This window comes from Cariama cristata, unplaced genomic scaffold (assembly GCF_000690535.1).
Source record: "Cariama cristata isolate BGI_N322 unplaced genomic scaffold, ASM69053v1 scaffold28820, whole genome shotgun sequence".
Taxonomy (NCBI): domain Eukaryota; kingdom Metazoa; phylum Chordata; class Aves; order Cariamiformes; family Cariamidae; genus Cariama; species Cariama cristata.
In genome coordinates, this window is record NW_009596890.1 from 17,264 (window position 1) to 36,704 (window position 19,441).

At 37.9% G+C, this 19,441-nt stretch overlaps 1 protein-coding gene across 1 annotated transcript in view; it reads left to right on the forward strand.

The window, feature by feature from the left end:
• PTPRZ1 (protein tyrosine phosphatase, receptor-type, Z polypeptide 1) overlaps positions 1–19,441 on the forward strand; it is a gene marked incomplete at both ends in the record, with an annotated part of 43,244 nt that overhangs the window by 15,461 nt on the left and 8,342 nt on the right. Inside the window, 6 exons of the mRNA XM_009707895.1 lie at positions 2,499–2,643; positions 9,957–10,048; positions 13,740–13,825; positions 16,271–16,367; positions 17,833–17,915; positions 18,671–18,805. Of these exons, the coding sequence (XP_009706197.1) occupies positions 2,499–2,643; positions 9,957–10,048; positions 13,740–13,825; positions 16,271–16,367; positions 17,833–17,915; positions 18,671–18,805 (638 nt within the window). The remainder of the gene's footprint in view (positions 1–2,498; positions 2,644–9,956; positions 10,049–13,739; positions 13,826–16,270; positions 16,368–17,832; positions 17,916–18,670; positions 18,806–19,441) is intronic.

A 19,441-nucleotide genomic window follows, 5' to 3' on the forward strand; every position in this document is an offset into this window, starting at 1 on the left:
TTAAAACCAAATAGAAAACATACTGAAATTAGTAGGAATCCTAACAAGGTAGGTGTTATAAAACTGAATCAGTAAGTGAATTAGTTCAGTAGGTAAGTAGTTACCACATTGTGTAAAATACGTAACATTTCACTAAAAAAGAGCAAAAAGAACATTAATATTTCAAAACTTATGTTACTAATGTGAATAAGTGTTACCATAAGAGATTTGTAGTTTCCATAATGAATGTCATTTGAATTGTTACTGATAGTAACTCAAAAAAGATTATACATTACTGGAGGAGGAGTAGTACAACAGACTTAGAGTTTGTCTTCTAGATATTATTGAAAGACACTATATAGTATCATTTCATGTACATTATTTTTTCCAATCAATAATGCCAAATATTGTCTTTTAATAAACTGAAAATTCACTGTGAGCATGTCTAACATGGTCTCCTGTAAATCAAAGACATACTTGCTTAATTCAGTTATAAAGAAATGAAACAAAAAAACCCAAACCAAAACAAAAAAAAACTCTCAACTGAGAACTTATTTGTACATTACAGTGAATTCACCAGAAATTGATGAAATGTCTTCTTGTGACCATGACAGAAAACAATTGTCATTTAAAGTTTTCCCAGTCTTTGTAGTTGTTGATGCATATTTAATGCTTGTTCTGAACTAAGGCTTTCTCCATAAGACCTCTATGGCTACCTAAACCTTTCGACTTCAGTTGAAAAACAGTAAGGGAAATTAATATAAAGAAATATGCAAAGGATCCGAACAGATCAGTTATTAGGGAGCAAAGAAGTCTTCTATGGATTTTCAACCACCATCATTGGAGTGATGGCCAAGTAGGTAAGAACCCCCCATTACAGAAGTCTGCTCTTCGTTCCCCATAGAAGGAATCCTCATAGGCTTTGGTCATGCAGTTTGAAGGAACCCTGTCATCACACAGATGAGACTGGGTTTTACGCTGTGAATTAGCCCAGAGTTGGATAAGCAAGTATGAATGCTTCAAAGGGATCATATTCTGATCTCTCATGCATACACATAGTTTCTTCTGAAATCAATAGGAAATACTGATTTTAGCCTACTCACCAGAAACTTGGGGACGGATTTTTTCAGAAGCAACTTGTGCCTGCAATCACTTTGCCCACTGAGCTACAGGATTTAAAGAGTAGTGATTGATTTAGGTGTTAGAGTGCTTTGAACTAAAACCAAGATGTCTGCCAGATCAGAGCCTAGATATTTTTCCATATAAAGCCCTGGAAGCCCCTAAACTCAGGAAAATAGAAGCAAGCAGATAACTGCCTAGAAATCTGTGCTGTGTGAAGCTGTTTGGGTTTTGACATCCTATTTAGAACATGTGATTTGTTGTCTTTTTTTTTTTGTTTCAGATCCAACTCCATTCCCTCCTTCCTTTTGTCTGAAAGTGTTTTATTGATGTAGAATTGGTCCTTTGAAATCCCCATGGAGTGCAGCTGATATCTAGATAGCAAAATTCAGCTCCCATATAGAACATTTCATTGAATTAGGACTGCTCACAAAAGCAGAAAACATTCTTAGAAAATGTAGGGGTTTAATTCTAACGAGTGCAAAAGTGCTTATTTCTGTGTTTTAGCTCATGATAGTCACAGATCACAGTAAACTGCACAGATTGAAAAGAATCAGTCATTTTGTGTCAAAATCACAGTTTTAAAGCTGCTTACTTCTTGAGGTGTGACAAAAGTTAAAAATGCAGGATTGGCCTCATGCACCACTGTGTTCCCTTATTTAGTGAGGTTATAAAATACATTGTTTTAGTCTTCGTCGAGATTCCTATGCCCAAATATTTGTCACCCAGCATTACAATGCTGACAGAAATGTGAAATCTAGGCAATATCTAAATAAGAATTTGATCTTCTGTAAAGGTGGAGGTAGGAAATTTAATTCTGGCTCCAGTATAGTTGGGGGAGGAAGTACTGCAGTTGGATTCAAAGGAAGCAGGATGCATCTATAAGGCAAGTTACAGAATGGGCAATGTATTAAAATACAGAAGGCTTAACTGCAATACTGCAGTACAGCAAGCACATAGGGACTATTGTAAGAAAATTTTCCTTTTAAACTATTAGCCAGAGAAGTGATTTGCATTATATGAGGGACAGTTTAATATCAAAATGTTCTTTACACGTTTCAATATTATATATTCAGATTCCTTAACTCAGTTGGCTTTCAGCTAATAAACAGATGAAAATAAAAAAGCTTTCCTCTCCTATATTTTAACAACAATCTGCTATTCTTACAAAGAGAAGTCTCCACTGCTGGAAGGCTGAGTCACATGAGCTTGAACACTTTGCTTTACCCTCTATCTGCTTAATTTCTGTAAGCTGGTTTGCAAATGTATACACTTTCTGCAGTACGTAGTGAAAAATAGAGGTAAGTGGTATTAAGTAGGCTCATTATAAGACGCATTGGCTCGTGCTGTGCATTTCTCAGAATTTAAACATGGACTGTTTCAATTTTCTCTGACTGCAGAGGCAAGTAATAGTAGCCATGAGTCTCGTATCGGTCTAGCTGAGAGTCTGGAATCAGAGAAGAAGACAGTTATACCGCTTGTGGTCGTATCAGCCCTGACTTTTATCTGTCTAGTGATTCTTGTGGGTATTCTCATATACTGGAGGTAAGTTGTTTTTTGGTTGGTTTTTTTTTTTTCAGTTCTAAAGAGCTCTGATTTGAAAAATGTGATTGACATTATTGAGCTGGTTTACAGGAGGGAGACTGAATCTTGTCTCTCACTGTGTCTTTGCATTGTTCCCAGTGCCGCAGTGTCATAAAGCTGACAAAATAAGGTGGTTTCTGTCCAAAATGCTCAACTACAAATCTTTTTAGTTGCAGAGGGTTGAACCATTACAGATATTTTATTTCCGTATTGAGAGATTTTAGTAAATAATTACTTGTGATTATTAATGCCTAGAAGTCAAGTGACTTAACAGAGCACTGGGAAGAACAGGAGGGACACGAAAAATAAATAGCATAGCATGAGTTTGTTTGCTATCTTTCCAATCCTTTAGCAGTTAAAAATGAAAAATAGCGCGGCATGAGTTTGTCTCCTATCTTTCCAATCCTTTAGCAGTTAAAAAAAGTAGTTGTCAATTTAGGATGAGAATCTGTGCTCCTCAACAGGACTATGTGAGTAGGCAATTCTTACAGGACTGTAGGAGTGTGCTGTAGCTGACATTGTATGCAAGACAGAAATGGGGTAGTTTAATGATACTGTAATAGTATACATGTTTTGAAATCGGTTACTGAGTGACTCTTACAATGTTCTGTGGTGAAAAAGTTGTTCTGCTTTGTGATTCTGCCAAACCAAAATTTGCCCCCCAACCTTTCCAAGCATTCAGCAGGTAACTAAGGATGTATTTCGTGTGCACACACATGCTCAGGTTCCCTTGCGGGCGTGTTTCTCTGTGACTTGATAAATTGGTAAGACAATAAGAGAAAAAATTAGGCTAAAGAGAAGGGATAGCTATAAGAAGTCACGATAACATAATGAGTGAGAGCAAAAGACTACATCTGTACTGTGAAATAAAACAGACCAGCTGGCATGGTACAGATCTCTTCCGTACAGCTGAAGTCTCTTCCCTCGCAGGGGGAAAAGCCAGAGTGGCTGAATTCACATCACTGACCGGGGATGGTCTCTGCCCTGTGCTGACCCCAAACAGTGTCAGGCATTGTGTGAAATAATGCAAGTTGGCCTGAGCTAAAAGCATACCAGGAATCTAGTTAGCTATGTGGCAGTATGTGGCAGCGCTCAAGCCTTTGGCTCTGTTTCGTTGGTTTTGGATAAAGCCACAGTCTTCCTAGGGGCACGTCTGCTTAAGCTGTCATAGGGCTTTCAAAATCCATGCACAACCCTAACACTTTCTCAAGCGTGCAGGTTGCCAGGGAGGAAACGGAGAGGTGGTCCAGAAGGGGGAAATAAGTTGCAAAAGCTTCCTGCCATGGAGATTCTTGGTGTTTGGTGATTGCCGGGAACCTGATGCTGTTACTGCTGCTGCAGCGCTAACACATAAACTAGCAGCAAGAAACGGGACCTTGCTCTTCCAGGAGTTGTACGAGCAAGGGGGAAGGCAGGCCCAAACATCTCACAGATGCTTTCAGAGCTTGTTTCTTCTTTCTTTTTTTTTTTTTTTTTTCCCCTCCCTACTCAATCCTGCTTCACCTATAAAAATGGTGAAGAATCCAGAGCTAGACCCCAGACTGCCCTTTCCAAGCTACTGACTACTGTAATCTCTAGGCTATGATGTCAGGTTTGTGCTTACTGACTTTTCTTCTAGTCTCCTGGCACTGGTTTTCTACTGGCACAGCAGGGTATGTCCCACATGGGGACAGAATACATCCTGTCCCTGAACAGACTAGGCTTAAGAAATTGAGTTCAAGCTTCCTTTGTTCCAGGCAAGTGTGCTAGCAAGTCAGACAGCCTTTGGTATGATTAAAGACACTCGGGCAATGAATTTTCAGAAAGATTTCTTCTTTCCAAAGAAGTAGTTCACTGCCATAAGAATTGCACAACTCATTTCTTAGTTTATGCCTAGTTGGATAATTATACTGTCCATCACCAGATTTCCAGCTAACCACTTTCATACTGATAACCTTTTCCTGTCTGTCATGTTATGCAACGTGAATGTTCATATTCATCTTCCAAAGGGTTTCATCCCTGATACTAAATAGTATTTGAAATCTTCTATTTACCAAAGAACACCATCCATTTTAAGACCCAGATTGTACAGTGCAGTTCTAGTAATCCGACACGTTACAAGCTTGTTTTTGTCGAATAACATTGTGTTCATTTCGTATTCTTTCTCTGGGAATGAACAATTCTGTAACATAGGTCTTTCAAAATAAAACAAAAATCCCTTTAGCAGTAATATCGTCTTGAATTTAATCTTTTCTGTACTTCTTGTGTTCTACAAAATAAAATGTGGAGCTCTTTTTTTGTTAATCCTCAAGAAAATTTTCTTGGCATTATAACACCAGTAACATGTTTCTTATTTCAGAAGACTGAAACATAAACAGTATGTATTGTAGGTAGGACTTTGAGGCTGCCTTTCAAAGGTGCCAAGACCCTCATCTCTTTTTAAAGCCCGGGAAAAATCAGGACATTAACTTCATTGCTATGCAATTTTTATTAAGCCTGGAAAATATTAGTAAAAAGCCTATAGGAATTTTTATGGTTAGATTTAGTTTATTTTGAAATAGTTGGTGTAAGCTGTCAGTGTTTCTTTTTATAATGCTTTTTTTTATGTGGGCCAATTATTTTCACTTATTAAAGTTCATAAAAAGTTTAGGTTTGCAAGAAGTTATTCTGTATTCCTTTGGCAAGAGTACTCAAAAACTTGCATTGGTATATCCTAGCTGGGTATTTGAGTGGATAGTGCTTTGAGTTGTTTCCACTACTAGCTCCTAATTTGACTATGCAAAAGGTGTGTTATTTGGTTTAAAAACCCAATAACTACCAAGAGCGACACGTTCCAGTTTCTCAAGGTTAAAAAAAGGCAAAATTATTTTGTTCTTCACTTGAATGACTTGTATCAGAAAAATAATTCTGTACCATCTGTTGTTTGGGTTTTGGTTTTGGTTTTTTTTTTTTCTTTACATGAAATTGTTAATCAGCACTTGAGGAAATTCCCCAATCTCTTCACTATCTCATTAGGCACAATTGCAATCCTTCTGTGATAAAATATTCATTTCTCTGACAGGGATGAAAACTTTTAATGGCAATATTGTCTAAAGATTGTCTAATTGCCAGTAGGAAGATACACAATTTTGAACTACTGTAGTTCTGTGTGTCAAATCTTCTGTAATTCAAGCAATTTTCAAGCAATGTCATTTTGCTTTCGTTTCTTCAGCATGATTAAGATTACAGTGGAACAAACAAGGAGATTCTTTTGCCTGTTTAATGGCCTTGATGTCCAGATAGATTTTTTTTTTACAGTGTTAGAGAGAATTTTCTGTCCAAATCTAGAGTCTATCCGTCTTTCTCAGTATTTATCTACTTGACTGAGTCCTTGCAGCAGAGGTGCAGCAGGGATATTTGAATCTCCTTGCTCTGTTCTTTTCATTTCTGGATGGCTTCATCATTCCCATTTTGCTGAGTGAACCGTATCTGTTAAGGTGACTGAAATTGAAAGTTTCGCTGTGCCAACATAAAATATACTAGAAATTGCTTATGCATGTGTGTACTGTTTTGGAACAGTTCATAGAAGAGATGGATGAAAATAAACCTGATGAAGTGATGTGTAGGAAGAAATGTCAGCCTGTTTGTGCAGATCAAATTTTATAATGGTTATCATAAGAAGAGCTTGGAAAATAGTGAAATGGTTAACAGTTGTCAGTGGGAGTTGTACCATTCAAGATTCTTTTTCAACAAATGTATCTGAATCTCGGTAAGAGACTAGCTCCAATAATGTGAACAGCAAACCGCTAATGCAGTTCCAGCTATATTTGGATCTATAGACATACTGAATATCAGCTGGCTGGCTGGCATGAAGTGTCCTACATGATAGCAACGCTTCAGAAATGGCCAACCCAATGACAGACAACACCCTGAGTAGTCATTTAAATTTTAACTTTCCGCTGCCATCCTATATCTTTGAAACTCAGGTGTCAGAGAATGTTCATTTTCTTATCCATGGTTTGAACTGATGCCTTGAGTCCTGTGTTAGGTTTTTGGGAACAGATTTGAGAACCCTCTCTAAGGACAGTTAAACTCACATATGCAGAGACACACTAAAATTTAAATTTGCAAAGGCCACACTCATCCATCCATGAAGGAAAACGTCTCAACTATGTGACATGGAATTATAAATAAAAGTGTTAATAAAATTTGCAAATTAAAATTTCAGCTGACAAGCACTTACAAATTAATTGGAACCATTTAAAAATGGAGTAATTGGCATAATTGGATCCATTGAGGATCCATTTAAAGATCCTTTGGATCAATCGGCTCTTTAAACGATCGGAACCATTTAAAAATAAATGCTAGTAAGTGTTTGGGACTACCTATTGGCAGATACCCTGTGAGCACAAAAGACCCTGAAATTCTCAGAGAAAGAAGTAATTGTGCCTCTGAGACCATTCTGGGCGAGGACTGGATGTGCAAACCCATCCTGTCAGAGACACCTCTGACTTCCAAGGTTCAGGTCCCTTCCTCAGCGACGCGAGGGGTGAACACCCTGCGCACACGCACGTGCACACACGCGTGCACAGCCCCATGCTGTGTTGCCTGCCCCAGGGACAGTTCCGACCAAGCTCTGAGCAGTCCCTGCCCCAGGGGAGAAGCAGGCAGCACATATCCTCAGTCAAGGTCCGGGGACCCGCACGCCAGAAGAACGATGTCTTCTGCAGTCTTGTCCCAAGTAGTTCTCACTGAAGCGTTCATTCAGAGCTGGTATTCCTCCTGTTCAACCGAAGAGCTGCTACTGCATGCCTTCCCGTACGGATACAGACACTCTAATTAATTCGATGGCTTAGCACTATCTCCATATATAAAGCGTGTGTTTGAAGAAGTGCGGTGTCTAAATTACAAATTACAGTTTTAGGTTGAAGATCTAAATGCTGTGATGAAAGGCGTAAATTAAATAATCAGGTTAACATTGAGTGATGGGACCTTTGTCTGGAAGTTTGAAATAGTCTTCACTTTTTTCATTAACAACAAGTGATAATTAACGAGACGTGGTTATTAACATTAGGTTTAGTCATGAAGGCTTTCACTGCTGATGCAGAAGCAGATGGAGTGCCTATTTATGAGTCTTATTACAGGTTAAGTCAACTGCTATGAATTTGTCTCCCAAATGTGCTAAGGGTGTAATTTATTTTCAGCCACAATTAACTTGTTAAAGATTAAAGATACAGTGGCTCAGTGAGGGATATTGAGTGTACAGCGTATTATGGGGACATTTTAAGTACTGCTTTAGATGTGAAAGCCATTATGCTAATTAAATTCTTTTTAAGCTCAATCTTTTCTCAAGGCAAGGAGGTGACAAAACTCTGTAATGTTAGTCCATAAACTGTATGTGTGATCATTGTTCATATGCAGTAGGCATTAGGGGGAGGACATTTTTTGGTTTTAGGGCTTTACTTTGAGGCTGGTTGGCACATTTGGTTGGTTGGTGCTGTTTTTAATAAAACACAGTGCACCAGCATTCTCCATGCCCAGCAGGCATGACCAGACTTTCCAAAAGAGTGTAATGATTTGAAGTACTTTGACACTTGCCTGCCTCTCGCAGACGTTTCACACACAGTCCTTGAGACTAACTCTTGAGTATTATGCTAGCATTGAGACAGCCTCTCTCACCTCTGCAGCCCCTAACTCTATGGGGTACTCATGTTAGAACCTCTTTGAAAATTAGAAAGATGTTCCCAAGCACATCCTGAATGTGTTCTTTGTCTGCATCCAAAATTGCCATTTCTAAGTAAAAGTAAGTACATAATGGATAGTTTTACTCCAGACATGTCACGCAAAGCCGAAGCTCCTCTATGAACATCACAAGTCTGCTTTTAGAGGATTCTAGCTGGGCTCCACATTTAATTGGCATGTGAATCACCAGAACTGTTTTGCGCAGGCCACAGTTTTCCCTTTGATATAGGTGTCCACTTTTTCTTGTGTTTTAAGAGAATCTGAATTGTACATAGACAGAAAATTCCCAACACATTCCAAGAGTATGGACATGTTTCCCAGAGGCTTAATTCAAATAAGCTTACCAAAATCTTTATGATCTACATTCATGGTTCTGGAAAGAATGGCAACATCCACATATTCCCTATCTATTTTTCAAAGTAGCTTCAAAATTTCTTTTTGATTATAACAATTATATGAGAGGTTTTATCAGTGCAGTGATACAGGAACAGTCCAGGAGAATTTAAAATAACAGTGATGACACAAAATAGCAAACAATGATACAATTGCTTCAGCCAACAGCTTTGAAGAAGCAGAATCTTGTAAATATTAAATGAGATTAATATTTTCCTGATGCATATATATCTTTTTAAATTTAATGATTAGCGAATAATATTTCAAATAGATTAAGTGACCCAGAGTAAAGATTGTTATTAGCATGTCTAATCATATGGAGATTTTTTAATTAAGGAGGCTTTGCAATGCTTACAGCAGCAGTTGGTTATTGAGTCCCTTGAATAGCTTGGACTCTTAACAGATGCTGTTCTTATTATCTTCACATCTGGCTTACAGCACAGATACAAATAACATTGTGGGTCATAGTAAAGGTTGATTCCATTTGTATTCATACTTCAATGTTTTTGCAGCAAAACCAGCATCTCCTGGAGTTACAAATTCCCCTGTTTCTGTCTGTCAACTTCAGGAAGTCCTCCTTGGTTAAGGCGTCCCTCAGTGTTGTGATTACAGTATGAAAAAATTGTTTAGCCCCAATCATAGTAGTTCCAGAGCCGCCGTTACATCTGTTACAGGGCATGTTGTCTTTTACTGCATTTCCCTGTCTGCAGTAGGATCTACCGATGAATTACCAGAACTGATCTCGTACACTGCTCCATCGTCAGGCTAGCATAATCACATGAAAGGGAACAGTAATTATGTGTGCGAATTTGGATAAGCAAGGAAGACAATGGCTTTTTTTATACTTGGAGTTGTTGTGCAGCATCTACAGTAGCTCCTGATGCAGAGTTCATCTTTCAGCTTTCACTATGTCTGCTGTGTGCTCTGTCTTCTGCCTCTGGTATAGGTAAAGATGCATGAACTATGTATTACGCTGAGTTAGTGTAGTATCTTCAAGTGGTATGCATAATTTGGTGGTGTGTTGGGGGAATGTTTGTATTATAGCAGTAGTATTTGACACTCCGTGAAAACTGGTTTTCAAAACCATGATTTTCTTTCTTACTCAATAATGCCAGAATTCCAAAATATCTCAGATAATGTTTTATTTTATGCAATATTTATTTATGTTTCTTCCCCTCTAGGAAGTGTTTCCAGACGGCTCACTTTTATTTAGAAGATAATACATCACCTCGAGTGATTTCTGCTCCCCCAGCTCCAATCTTCCCAGTCTCAGGTATTTTTTGTCGACTATTCTGTGGATTGGTGTTAGCTATTGGAAGATGCTGGTTTTTGTGTGTCCACATGAATTCTTCACATACTGTAACATCTGTAAACCAGAGATTTCTACCCTCTTGTACTAATAAACACAGGTGCCCTTGACGTAGGCAGAGACCAGTGTTACTAATATTCTCTCCTGTAGTTAACACAGAAGGGAAATATCCTCACCTTACAGAGTTGTCTCAAAGATACCCTGTGTCTTCAAAGCCCTTTGAGATGTAGCCTCACTAGAAATGGCTGCGAGTGTAGCCATCTATACTAAATAGCTCTAGTTCACAGTCACAAAGTAGAGGATTACACCAGCAACACATTCTGCTATATTTCTGTCTTTAATTGAATTTGTCACCTATATATAGAACATGACCTATTCTTTTTACCAGCAGGACCAATATATGCCTCATCTATCTGCATTTCATTTGCAATTACAACGTTTTCTTTAACTTTCAGATTTTAGTAGCATGGTTAGTACTGGTAAAGTTGCCTGTGAGCCTCTCATAAAAATGATACACAAGTGCAAGATATTATTAGCATCTTCTTTCCTCCTCAAAGAGGAGCACGTGCAGCCCTCCCAGCTTTTTCAAACTGAGTAGAATGAAAAGTACCTTAAATAGATTAACTCTGCAGCAGATCCTGAGCCACATTTTCACCCATGAGAAAAAGATATCTTGTTCCACAAGTAACGCTTTTGCAAACTCTGTTGTTACACAGGGGGATGGGTTCCCTTAGAATGACTAAGGGAAGGAAAATCAGCCCTTGTGTAGATAACTAGTAAACACATTTAATTAAATAAATCCCAAACATTAGGCTTCTGTTGTAACTGAATTGTAGGCGTCTTTAAATGCCTCTTGTATTGATTGCTATTGTTAGGAGACATACAACCTTTTTCTCAGCGGTTAATAGGTAGGGATATAGCTTGATTCCAGAAAACGTGATTATGTATGAATGTCAAGTGGCAATCATTATAGGAAATCTCTGCTCTTACTCTCTGTCATTAACTATATTGCAGTACAACTGTATAATTTTCTTGCAGTTTTTCCTGACCAGCTCACCTCAGGGAGATAGTGTTTTCCATTGTCATAAGGCAGAATTGCACTTACAGTTATTCTGAGTGCTTAAAATATGTATTTTGATGCTGGAGGTTTTCCCTCTGATAAATATTAACTTAAAGAGAAAAGTGTTTCTAAGTGATTGAAAGATACATAAAATATTTTATGGAAAAAGCTGCAAGCACCGAAGAAATATTTTTGTTTTATTCTGCGTGCAACAGACGTCAAGTGAGCAGTTTTTGTGTTGTCTATTACACAAGTGTTTCAGCAGTGTAATTTTACAACAATTGAGACTAACTGCGATGTGATACTGGCAAAGAGCGTAGAGCAGGAAGAGCATTTTGTAACTGCTAAGTTTAATTTTTTGTTATGACTATGACTAAAAGCACACTCCACAGATCTCATTATATATGAAGTTTTCCTTTTGTGGGGTTTTATTGGCAGAGGGAGGAGAATTGCAGTTATTCACAGAAAATGCCCTGGCACTTCACAGCATAATTCCAAGATGCATTCAGAACAAATCATGAATTACAGGGTAATATTAGGACCCACTATCAAGCTCTAAGTATTTTCAAGTGATACCTGCCATCCAGATATAAACTATATTCCTGGAGTCAGAAGTGATTGAATTGGGAGATTAGCACTCCCAAGGAAATAGAACAGTAATTACACCAAACCTGAGATCGCTTTCTCCCTTACTGTCCTCACTCTTAGGGTTGTTTACCTTCCCTCTGGTTTTGTATTTGCATATCATTAGAATAAACACTTGATGCCAGGTTTCATCTCTGAAGTGTGAGGATAGTGTTACACATTTGTTCGGCTTCTCTTAGGCTTGACTGGATAAATTCACTTTTTGTATTCAGATCTGTTCATGTAAGTGGAAGACCAGATGGATCTCAATACAAATCAACAAATTCTTGGTAACTGAAAGCTAAAATTATTAGGTGGCCTAAATGCTGAACATCTGTTGATGTAAATTACAGGTCCTTGTTCAATGTTTTTGATGTTTCTTTCTCATATGAAACAGTGATGAAATTACAAATTATGAAATAAACATATTTTTAATCCATGAAAGGCTTAAAAAACAAAAACAGAAATATATTCTTCAGAACCAAAACTAGCTGAAATAATGTCATCCTTTAACAGGTAATTAACAGAACAGATGACTTTGTTTACATAGCATATTTGCAGGAAAGAGAAGACTAAAAGTCCCAAAGGTTTTTGACATGATCCCTAATGAACGTTCTACACAAGAGTGTTTTTCTGTATTTGTATAAAGTAATGTCCTGAAATATAAACATCAGATGGAAAATTCAGACTCAGTATCAGGACCCAGAAATTACATGAATCACATTTATTGGTTGAGAATGTAGATGCAGGTCTTAGGAGGAGCAGCTGAGGGAGCTGGGGGTGTTTAGTCTGGAGAAGAGGAGGCTGAGGGGAGACCTGATCGCTCTCTACGACTACCTGAAAGGAGAGTGTAGCCAGGTGGGGGTCAATCTCTTTTCCCCGGTAACTAGCAATAGGACAAGAGCAAATGGCCTCAAGTTGTGCCAGGGGAGGTTCAGGTTGGATATTAGGACAAACTTCTTCACTGTAAGAGTCGTTAAGCATTGGAACGGGCTCCCCAGGGAGGTGGTGGAGTCACCATCCCTGGAGGTGTTCAAAAAAGGTTTAGATGTGGCGCTTCAAGACATGGTTTAGTGGGTTTAGCGGACATGGGGGCGTTGGGTAGGTTGGACTTGATGATCTTTGAGGTCTCTTCCAACCATAACGATTCTATGATTCTATATTCTGGGTATCCAGAAAGTTTTAAACTTAAATCTTTCACTTAAAATGTGACGTATAAAGCCCGATGTGAAAATTTGCAGTCAGTACTCCCAGGATCAGACGTAAGATTGTTATCAATAGGTAATCATAGAGTCGTGGGGAGAATGGGGGAAAAAATCCTTACTGGAAGTACTTACTAATGCAATAAAAGATGAAAATTAGTTGTTGTTTCCTTTGGATGCCAACGCAAACATGCAATGCATCATTATACTACTGGCATAATGCAGCATTAATTTAGTAGGCCTGGGACTATGTGACTGGTCCATGTACTGTATCAGAGTCCCAGTGCAACACTAATCAGCCTAAAGCACCCAGACGACTCTGCCTTATCATTCTCTCTTTATCAGTATTACTCAAAGCTCTGCTCCTACCATCTCCCTTTGAAAGTCTTGTAGCAAACTGCTAATCCTCCCCTTTCCCCTTGACTTCACAGGGAGTTCAGAGTGCTCTTCAATTTGCAGACAAGCTCAGCATCTTGCAGAATCAGCATCTTGATTTGGGGGGCTTAAAGACAGAGCAAGACCTAGCCAGGCATTTTCTGTATCTTCTTTCCTAATAGTCATTTAGAAATGTATAAGTGTTAGAGAATGATTTTAGAAATATTAATGGTGTTGAAGAGTGTCTTTATTTTTGTAGGAGTTGTATGTCCAAAGTTCATGCGAAAGATTTTATTTCAGGATGTTGTGTGGATTGCCTACGTATAAACTTCTTTATATGTCACTGGCTTTTTATTCTTCATAAATGTATTTTTTGTCTTTTCCCACCCCTAAGATGATGTTGGAGCAATTCCAATAAAGCATTTTCCAAAACATGTTGCAGATTTACATGCAAGTAATGGTTTTTCTGAAGAATTTGAGGTATGGCTCTATGACGTCATCTTTCTTCTTAGCACATGCAAATAACGTTAAGTTTAAATGCCTGGAAACAAAGAACTGGGCATTACATTCTGACTTGGGGACCAACTTCATAAATGCGTGTAAATAACAAGTACTGTGAGCCCAGTAAGGGCTGTTTATGCATAAAGACTAGGGAGATTTATAAAAGCTAACAGGACCGGGATGCAAATGGGAATGTTTATCACTGTGATAAAATGCTAAATGATTATATGAATAAACTATGCAAAGATAATGCAATCTGTATGGTTTATCAGATACAGTTGTAGATCTGAAGCTTTTCCAGCACTAATGCCAATTGAATTTTGCAGAAGCTACCCACATTTGCTTGTTCCATTTACAGAGAAAAAAAAAAAGGAAGTAATAATGACTACACGTGGCAACGCTTCTGATTAACAGGGGAGCTAATGTAGTCTTCATATGTGGTAGTGAAAGCTTTACAGTTCCTTTCCTAAAGTATATGGTTCATAAGAGGTATTTCAAAATTTTGAAACATATGCTCTCATCATATGATGTTACTATCACCATATGTAGCTAATGAACTTCATTGTTTTTCACATTCATATGCATTACAGGCAATTTAAAGATAGATACGTTCTAACTTAATTCATATAAAATAAATGTTATGAACTCAACCTCTGTAATGAAAGCAGTGCTATTAAAATTCTTGACAAGTGATTTCTGACAAAATCAGTCTGTTGGGATGGAAACAAGTTTTTTAATTGATCTCTATTAATTTAAAATATAACTGTAAAAAAAAACAACAATACTGAAAGTAAAAAAAATCATAGTTTTGCATCTTTTGGTTTTGCTTTTGTTTCCCCAGCCAATGTGTTGTGATCTAATGGACCAAAAATTCCACGTCATTCACCTAACCTTTATCGGCATTTCTTCTCCAATTCATTTCCCATTCAGAATATCCATCTGATTGTGGGACCAAACTTGTAAATACTTGTGAATGTCCAGTACATGTTCATATGTTACGCACTGAAAGGGCTGGGCTCCAGCTAGACTGGCTGTTAATGAGAGCAGATGTTGAAGGAATGTGTGTAAATACAATGGTAACAAAGTTCTTTCACCAGTAATGAGGACAGCAATTCAGGAATCAAATTGTTCATCCTAAATTATTCTTTTCCTAAATTACAGCAGTGATCCAAAGACCAAATATACTACATCTCACTGAGCTACGCCTGCACCATCTGAAGTATCTCATGCTTGTTTTAACTATTACAAAAAACTTAGTGTCCTCATCATTTCTTGGAGATCCTTTTTGGCTTTACAGACTACCCCAGAATTACTGTCCTGGTCTTTTCTCTACTGATAAAGAACTTAGAAGATACGGAAACACTGAAATATAGTCATTGTCTTTGCAGAGTCAGCATACATTTGGAGAGTACAAGGGTGGTTCAGGTTTTTTATTTATATTACTATAAAACAACTCACATTTAAAATCTAATTTTCAGACTGGTAACAACTTTTCATACATATATATTTAAATAGCTGGAGGTGATTAATATTAAAATAGATCCTAAAAAGTGTTGAGAAACATTATTATAGTACTTTTAGTGATGACAACGTATTTCCTACTTAGCAATGTGGACCTTATAAATGCTTGAGTTTCCTGTCAGTTAATCAATAGAAAAAAAGACAATAATTTTATGAGTCTTACAGGCTTTCTGCCTGCCTTCTCAAGCCTGTCTCTCTCTGTATAAAAACATTGGGTTCATTGAGAAAAACTGCTGGCAGACCGAGGGCTGTCATGCTGTCCTTCACGCTGGTGCGGTGCGGCTGGCTGAGCCGCACGCTATCCTGCTCCAGTGAAGGTTTTACAGCTGAATGCAAAGAGAGCAAAAGCGTTCCACAGAGAAACTAATGCAGTTATAAGGACCGATAACAAATCCAATGAACAGTTAAATATATAGATAATCTGGCTAAAGTCAGTGACGTTGCTCATACATATAAGCTTTCACCGGCCTAAGGTCTAACATTAAAGCTAAAGATAGGAAAACAGATGCCAGTATTTTAACAGTAAAAATTACCTCTGGTTTCCTTTAAGAGTTATGTCAAAATATTCAGCTTTGTTGTTATTATGGAGATGTATATTGCATGACCATAACTGTTTTCCATATAGTAATTGTAATTTATATAAACACTTTTATCCATTTGTTCTGTGCTGTGGAATTTGATTTTTTTTACTTTTTTTGCATTCATTCCCTCATTAGACACTGAAAGAGTTTTATCAGGTAAGGAATTATTTCACTGCATTTTTTTTTAGCAATGAAGTAGTTGTAAAATATCATAGATAATTGGGTATAAGGTTGTGGTTCTTTTCGTACTGACTTACTGTATTTTAAGACATTTTACATATCTTAATACTTGCTAAAGTATGACAAACATTTTTTTTCCCAGGAAATCCAGAGCTGTACTGTAGATCTAGGTATTACCTCAGACAGCTCTAATCACCCTGACAACAAGAATAAGAATCGATACATAAACATTGTTGCTTGTAAGTAAATGCATCACTTGGTGTTTTGTTTAAGAAATAATTATAGACAAGTACAGATTTATGTGTTATTAGAGGGAAAAAGATACCTCTACACTGAAAACTCTGGCTACTGCTTAGCAAAATGCTTGGAGAGGAATAGCACAAGATTTCACATCTCTTCAAGTTAGTCCTCTGGCATTCTGCTGCTTTGATGACCATGTGTTAGCAAGACATATTTGTGTCTTCTGCGATGACCCAAAGGGAGTTGGGAGATTTCATTATAATGCCATTATAAAGCCAGAGAGGCTGTGTTTTGATTGCCAAAATTAATCCATCTTTGATCTGGAATAATGATGATTTATCCTCTCTAGGAGCTTCAAAATCCCTGGATATATTTACTGTCATATATAAATGTAAATGTACTGGTTTTATGTTGTATTGTGGCCTGCCACAGTGCAGTAGATCAGCTTCATTAGCCAGGAAACATGTTTTCCCATTGCATCGTCCTTCTTCACTATCCCAGATTTTTCTTCTCTGAAGCACATCTATTCGGTTTTGTTAATCTCTCTTTGAAGCTGTTGCCTCTGGGCTCTTGATCATTTTGGTGGCTTAATATATTTTTCTTAGCTTTCTGTAGTATTTCAACTTTGTTCTGACAACAAGAAGCTCTAAATTAAATATACGTTCAGCATTCAATGTCACTAGAGCTTAATAGAAAAAGAGACAGAATCAGCCCATCGGGCAGAAGACAATGTAAACCAGCAGCAAGAAATCCCATTCCACCTGGCTGAAGATACCTCTAGAAGGATGGAAAGTCAGGGATTTCCCTCTGCCACTCTCTGTTTGTACCTGACCATACAAAAGGTTCCAACCCAGTGACTTTTTCATCAAAGGGCAGTGCACAAGCAGCTTAGGGCAGCTCAAGTAGCAAGAATCACCCCGTGCAACTAAATCAGGTCTTTAGTCCTTATAATCCGTGCAGGCTACAGCAAGCTTCAGCTTCCCCAGAGGTAGCCATTGCTGGGGCCCTTCAGCTTCTCCAAGGTCCCGTTGCTCTCTAGTCTCCACTCTTTAACGTGGAATTAATGTACCTAAACACCAGTGCCCACTCTCCTTTGAGACATCCCGCTGTGCCAGCTTGGCAGTCGTGATGCAGGACGCAGAGAAGACCCGTGCCTCTTCGCAGGCAGCAGCTGGAGGCTGTAGGGGAATGTGGCACCGTGCCTAAAATGACCCCAGGTGCTGCTATTCAGGCAACTGAATTCTGCATCCCTTGAATCCTTGGATTCATTAGCTGATTTTTCTGCAAACTAGGATTTTGAATCTGATTTGTACCTAAGCATAGGATTTTTGTGTATGTGATTGTCACTGTCTTACTCGTACGTATTGTGAAAATCTGTTTCAGTATTTTTTAAAAAGATTTCTTATAGAAAGAATATAATTCTTGCAGAAAATGATGCTTATTTTCTCCCTTGTTTTACTACAGATGATCATACTAGGGTTAAATTAGCACAGCTTGCAGAAAAGGATGGAAAACTGACTGATTACATTAATGCCAACTACGTTGATGTAAGTGCCTTTTTCTATCTGCCAGCGTATTCATCTGTCAGCCTTTTCTGTAAAAAACTGATGTTGATGTATGGAGGTGAATAGACGTACTAGGAAAAGAGTATCACAATATTACAGATTTTGTTAAAAAAACCTTTAATGATCTAAGTTAAGCCTACAAAGTTAAAGCACAAGTAAAACTCCAATTCTTTCTTGAATCCATCTTGATATTGTAGCAGCTGCAGCTTAGTGAAAAGCTCTATGAAACAAAAAATGTTCTGGCACATTTGAGTTATTTCAGAAGCATTTCGCATCTGAATGTTTGTTCTCTTATGCATTTTTGCTAAGTGGTTAATTCTTCTGTCTGAGATAATCTCGTGAGAGGAAGATGCCATTTGGCTGAGAGCCTCACCGAGGTACCATTTATTCAGTTTTTGTTACCAGTAATTTACATGTGAATGATCTTGATTCATTTTTTTAAGCCACTAACATAACAGATGTCTCATAATCACTATCATGTCAACATTCTGCAGGAACACGGGCACTTGAACATATATCCTATTTGTTGGAATGATAAACATTGATATAACAGTTGCATTCATATGTCATCTGGTACCACAGGGTTTCTGCGATTTGGATAGTTATAAATTCAAAAGTACTCAAAAGCTTTTGAGATTCTTTAAAAATAGATACATAAAATGTCATGTACTCCTCCCAACCTGCTTTTGCTCACAGACTGTGATTTGACAAGTGTCATTTGTTATATTTCAATTTAGGGCTACAACAAGCCAAAAGCCTACATTGCAGCTCAAGGGCCACTGAAATCAACAGCAGAAGATTTCTGGAGAATGATATGGGAACATAACGTAGAAGTTATTGTGATGATAACTAATCTCGTTGAGAAAGGAAGGGTATGAGTACCTTTATCTATTACTTATTTCTCTGGTGTTGATAGATCTACCTCTAGCAGACTCCTTTCTCTCTTTTAAAAATCTGGTTTAGGCATTTATTGAGCAAAAAGCAACAGTTTGTAGTAGTTGCTTGTACTAGGATTGGCTGTAGAAGTACAAAGTTGAGGCTTTGTAGTACGAAACCAAAGAAAACCTTTAAACTCGATTGTCAGCAACTGAAGTCTTGAAAATAGCATGTTCTAACTACAAAAAAAATTGTCTTATACTGAAGAAAAGACTTCTTGTATCTATTTAGGAGTAGCCAGACTGTGGACCTTGCACCACATTCTGCTAGCAGTCTGCTCTCCGTCGTTCACTTTCTCAGGGGTACCTTAGACCCTGGAAAGGAGAAGGCCATGGTTTGGGTGAATTTTTCTGGATATTCAGTGGCTGCTCCCTGTTAATGTCCCATGGGACCCACAATTCCTTTCCTGCTATAAAACTAGATACACATTTTTCCAGTGAGACAAAATGAGGTCAAACCCTATCACAGGATGTGTGTTTCTCTGGTTATGTGATGGGAGTATGCATGTCTCATGGGGTCACATGTGGAGACATTGCATCACACTTGCCGCACACTGGCAGGGATGCCCAAAA